The sequence below is a fragment of the Scardinius erythrophthalmus genome (assembly GCF_964197995.2).
Source record: "Scardinius erythrophthalmus genome assembly, chromosome: 4".
Classification (NCBI taxonomy): domain Eukaryota; kingdom Metazoa; phylum Chordata; class Actinopteri; order Cypriniformes; family Leuciscidae; genus Scardinius; species Scardinius erythrophthalmus.
This window is the reverse complement of record NC_138224.1, coordinates 48,780,052-48,785,735: the sequence shown is the minus strand read 5'-3', so window position 1 is coordinate 48,785,735 and position 5,684 is coordinate 48,780,052. Positions and strand designations below refer to the sequence as shown.

Below are 5,684 nucleotides of genomic sequence, written 5' to 3'. Positions count from 1 at the left end.
AAATATTCATATGTAGCCACTCAATCTATTAATTCTACCTTGTAAGCATAAATGTCATTTCCACCTCACCTTTGTCATTTCCACCCAAGAAGGTAATGTAGTGGAAATGATAATCCTACAGTATTTTGTAAAAAAATCCAAGCTAGTATTACATATTAGCTATGAATTGGTAGTTAGCATTGCATGCATGCAAAATACATCTATTTGTGTTAAAAAATCTATTTATTTACAAACTCATTTATTGTTACGCCATGTTTGGAAATGACATACAATAAAAATGTTTTCATTTTAAGCAACATTTACCTTGAGTTTTCTTCTCCAAGTTGCTGAAGAAATTTAAAATCGCCTCCATGTCAGACATGTGCTGTGATGTCATTGTTCATCTCCATAGAAACTACCCAAACAATCTTTCAAATAAACTTTTTAAAGGGACATTACAGCGTTGTGGTGGAAATTACGGCAATACTGTGGGACAACTATATTTTGTATATAAAATCACATTAATAGTTGTCTTAAATACCTCAATTATGTTTTGATTCTTTTACTGATACTTTATTCAGTCATATTAAAACAAAATAGATAAATCATTTTTTTACACTTCTTTTTCATTATTGAAGGTCAGAAGTCTGGGTGTGGGACAAGCACAAAACAGCAATATTTGCATGTATAATGATGTTTAAAAAGGTGAAAAAATCATCGTAGACTACCGGTAAAAAGTTCCTAAAGTACTTTCATTGTAAATTTAACTATGAAAGTGTTAATTTTTCAAAATTAAATGTTTTTTATAAAATATGATCAAAGGACATGAAAGTGCCCATAGTCTAAGAATCGCCCATGAATGTTTATGGACTTTTGAACTGGACTTTTATTTTGGTGTGGTGATGTGACGTCATCATGGTGCGTCGCGCTCTTTCAATGTTGTGATTCGGCTGAAGAAAGGTTTGTGTTTTTAAGCATTTAAAGAGTTTAAATGGTTCATTCACTTTTTTAGTTTTTACAAGCGATATAAACATGTTTTATGTATTATTGAATGTAACATTGTAATGCTTTATCTATCATTAATTAACGTTATTTTTGTGAGTAAAGCGCATCCACACATGAGTAACAGAAAAGATGCGTGTCATTTCAGTCCCTATATCGTTAATCAGTTCATTATAAACACGAGTTCGATCACTGATAAGTAGTTTTGAGAGAAACGGAGATTTTCTAAACTCCGAGTCAATTAAACCAAATGTTTTGCAAAATGATTCATTTTCAAAGTGCACGAATCAAAAGTGCACTGACGGCTCCTGCTGGTCAAACCGTGTAAATACAACGAGAACAACAAACACAAACAGGTGAAATGACAACTTTTACTTAGTGTAATCTATTTAAATGTCATTTAAAAGTTATTAAATACCAAATATAAATCAGAACTAAATATTAATCGTCTGTTATAATGTTAGCTCTTAGTCTAATCAGGTAATTTAAGTCCATTAACTCTCTCTGACTGACTCTTACCAGTGAACTGAGCTACTGAGCTAGATCTGATTGAGACGCACCCAGAGATTTAGTTATGAGTGTTTTACTTTCTGTTATTCATTCTCATCTTAAAGATGGCGTTTATTAAAGAGGAGAGTGAAGACGTGAAGTTTGAAGAAACGTTCAGAGTGAAACATGAAGAAACTGAGGAACAAACAGGTCAGTTTCATTCTCAAAGCTGATCTCAGTCATTTGATCCTTATTTAAATGTCCAGCTCTACAGAAATTAATAGCTGCGTTTCCACTGTCAGGCCAGTGCGAGCCAGGGCTTTAAACGGGCCGGTCTTGGCTAAAAGCCTCGGACCTGCAGCACCGAGCCCCAAATCACACTGTGTTTCCACTGTCGGGCCAGAAGCTCTGCAGCGCTTCACTAAAACACACTTCTCTCTGGAACAACGTCACACAAACCCATCATTTCACCAACAAATAAAGTTTTATCAGAAAACTAATCAGAAAGAAATCACTGGAAACTAGCGAGATCGCAAAACAAACATAATAAAAGTGGCCGTTTGTTGGCATTTTTGTGGTTTACCTAAAGATTGTTGATGTTTTTACCACAGTTTTACACTAATAAGTGATACATTGACCACAATAAATGTATTTATGTCAAGATTGCGCTTTAGACACACAGAAATAAAGTGTTATTTATTATTATTTAACAAAAGAAAGAGGACACGCATTCCTATTCAGGCATGTCTGTTTCTGTTTATTTGTCGTCACAGGACAGTATAGTTACATTACATTTAGTAAGAATGATCATTTCAACAAATTTTCCACCAAAAATACGACCTGAGGAGCTTTAGCACTCTCTCCAGTGACTGGCCCAATTCAGTCATATTTTCAGTCAGAGAAACAGAGGAAAGTTGCTTTATTTTATGACACATGCAGAGCTAAATATGGACATCAGACAGTCTAAATGGATAAAGAGATGAGGCGTAATGACAGATAAAATAAAAACATGATTGTGATAGACTATTTAATTTGCCTGATTTCTTCAAGCTTAAATCCTGACTGATATTGTTCACAAATACCCTTTCTCTGCTAAACTGAACATAGTCGTGAGGCCAATATTATTTTTCTATTTTAGACATAATTGCTGGTTTGAGGCCTGTCTATAATTAAACAGTTCTTGGTAAAACTGGGTTTTTGGTAAGGTGTTTGATAACTGCCGGCTTGAAAGTATTTGGGATGTGTCCTAAACAAATCAAAGAGTAAGAAATATTGGCAAGAGGTTCTGAGATTACAGGTAACAACTCTTTCAGTTGCTTAGTGTGTTTAGGATTCAGCATGTCTAAAGGTTTTGATGTCTGTTGCTTTGTGTCATTAAACTGGTGTTAACTTGTATTTGTCTCTTTTCTCCTTAGACCTGATGCCGCTGAAAGAGGATAGTGAAGAACTGAATGAAATGGAGGAGAGAGATCAATATGAGGAACATGATTCCACAACTGGAGAAAAACGGTTTAGTTGCTCACAGACTGAGAAATATTCCTCACAAAAAAGAGCTCAACGGACAGGAACTATACGCTATTTCATCTGCCCTCAGTGTGGAAAGAGTTTCACTAAAAAAGGACGTTTTAAAGTCCACATGAACATTCACACTGGAGAGAAGCCGTTCACATGTCAACAGTGTGGGAAGAGTTTCTCTACGAAAGGAATCCTTAAAGGCCACATGATGGTTCACACCAAAGAGAAGCCGTTCACCTGCCCTCAGTGTGGAAACGGTTTCACTCAGAAAGGAAGCTTTAACAGGCACATGAGAATTCACACAGGAGAGAGGCCTTACATCTGCAAACTGTGTGATAAGAGTTTCACAACAGAACTAAACCTAAGGTATCACATGAACAGTCACACTGGAGAGAAGCCGTTCGCATGTCATCAGTGTGGAAAGAGTTTCAGACACAAAATAACCCTTACAAAGCACCTGAGGACTCACTCAAGAGAAGACTGTTGTGTATGTCATCAGTGTGGAATGAGTTTCACGGATAGAAATCATCTTACGGCGCACATCATAACCCACACCGGAGAAAAGCCTTTCATGTGCCATCACTGTGGAAAGACTTGCTCAAACAAGACAAACCTTGAGGTTCACATGAGAGTTCACACTGGAGAGAAGCCTTTCACCTGCCCTCAGTGCGGAAAGAGCTTCAGATTTAAAGGAAACCTTCAGACGCATATAAGAGTTCACACTGGAGAGAGGCCTTACACATGTCTTCAGTGTCAAATGTGTTTCACATATCAAAGGGACCTGAAGCGTCATTTGCAAACTCATTCTGGAATTGAGTGTTCCTCAATCTGGCAGGAAATTTAGAAAAAGAAGCAATTTCAGAGTCATTTGCGCATTCACTCTGGAAGAAGGCAATTTAACTCCCGACGGAAAATGTCCAGCTTTCCGTGTTTTCAGTGTTATACTGTAGGGGGCGCTATGACATCTTCTGAACAAGTACTGAATCTCCTGATCTAAACACATTTAATGAAAGCAGGTGCTTATGTAAAATAACACTATCAACATTAAACAGCATATAAATCAAGACTGCCTGATGTTACTGAATGAAATGTTGACCCAGGATGAGCTATAGGACTGTGAAGCTTTAGTGGATGTTGATGGACTCGATCCACTCCATCTATGTTTTGATCATCGTTTTGAAACCGATCTGGATGTAGTCTTCGACAAAAACTTGATTTTTCTCAGCTTTTTGCTAAAATTGTTGCTTTTTTTATGAGACTTGCCCACATTGAAGTGTTAATAAAAAAATTAATGCATAGAACAAAACATTTTTTTGTTTAAAAGCACATGCTCTGTTCCTCCTTTTGAAATATGGTATGTTCAGATATTCATACAACAAAATATTCTGGGGGCCATGAAACTTTTGTGAAAATGATCAAAAATGTTCATAAATTTTTGGCGGTGGAACCAGAGTTCCTGGCCAGTATCAGCATTTGAATAGGTATGCTGATTAAATTGATACTGGTAACACGCTGGGGTCTGGGGCGGGTTCCTTAACCTGTATACCTAATTTGCATGCTTTGTTCAACCTCAATGTAAATCCCTCCCCCTAGATGTCTATAAATTTGCAAGGCAACTGTATTGAGTTAGTCTTGATGATGATGAACTACAGACTACTTGGAAGAATAAATCTCTTCTGCTTATAAGATCCATCTCAAGTCTCCTGGTTTTTGCTTCGATGAAGGAATAATAAGTTCCCAACACTGGCAAGTTGTTTTTTAAACCGGGATCAGTGCAATTCAATTTCATTTGCCATCACACTTACAGATAAGTGAAAAACCATGCAGATGTGAGACTATTTTTGTTTGTGTAGAGTTTAAAATGGCACAAGACAGAGTATGCGAGTCAAATAAAGGTTATGTTCACACCTGAGCTTAACGTGGGTCAAATCTGATTTTCTGCTAAAAAATTATCAAACGAAAGGTTTGACTGTTTACATGACTTTTTACATGTGTCCCATGTCAGATACTCGTCTGAATAGTTGATGCTCCTACACTCCACCATGTCATTAATTTGCATCTGTCACATTGCCTTGAGGCTTTTATTTGCCTTTGTCATGTATGTGAACGCCGATGACCATACCTGACCATCTCCTTTGCTAAAGTTTCAAATATTGAGTGGTTGTGGGAGACGCCCTCTAATTTATAAGGTGGTTCAGAAGCATACTCTTATATTTCATTCAGTTTAACACCTCAAAATTACAATTGTCATCAGAGAAAAACAGTTTGAAACAGTTCCTGTTCAACATACCTGTCATTTACCATGTCTTTAGAGAAAAACATTTTGAAGAGACTTGTGCGAAAGTTTGAGTCAGCAGGAGCAACTAGGGCTGCTCAATTTAGTGGAACAATCTAATTGCAATATTTCTGGTGAAAATTGCCATTTGCAATTTAATATTCACAACAACAAAAAAATGATAAAGAACACCAGGTTTGTTGTGGCTACTTGTAGGGCTGCACAATTTTGCCCAAATATTTGGTATATATTTAAAATGTTCAAATCTGAGGTCAACTTATGACGTTCGCTTGGTTTTTACATTCAAAAACATCAAAATGAATAAGTAATAGGCTATTTTCTACCCTAGTTTTGAGCCTAGCTCAAAAACGCTCGGTTTTTATGGGCGTGTCGCATTGAAGACTTGGAAGTAAACGCCCACTGC

The 5,684-nt window shown here is 36.7% G+C and overlaps 1 protein-coding gene across 1 annotated transcript; it reads left to right on the top strand.

Annotated features, from left to right (window-relative positions):
• The first annotated feature begins 1,292 nt into the window (after nt 1-1,292).
• LOC308689391 (uncharacterized protein) lies at nt 1,293-4,670 on the top strand. The gene is made up of 3 exons (XM_081363040.1): nt 1,293-1,337; nt 1,596-1,680; nt 2,886-4,670. Exons 2-3 carry the CDS (start codon nt 1,596-1,598, stop codon nt 3,827-3,829), a joined length of 1,029 nt encoding a protein of 342 aa, XP_081219166.1. The 5' UTR covers nt 1,293-1,337; the 3' UTR covers nt 3,830-4,670.
• The last annotated feature ends 1,014 nt before the right edge of the window (nt 4,671-5,684 follow it).

Bases quoted from the DNA above. Each gene is read 5' to 3' on its own strand.
- LOC308689391 (XM_081363040.1), top strand. From the start codon at position 1,596: ATGGCGTTTATTAAAGAGGAGAGTGAAGACGTGAAGTTTGAAGAAACG. The intron at 1,681-2,885 runs GTCAGTTTCATT...TTTTCTCCTTAG, and splicing joins AGAAACTGAGGAACAAACAG to ACCTGATGCCGCTGAAAGAG.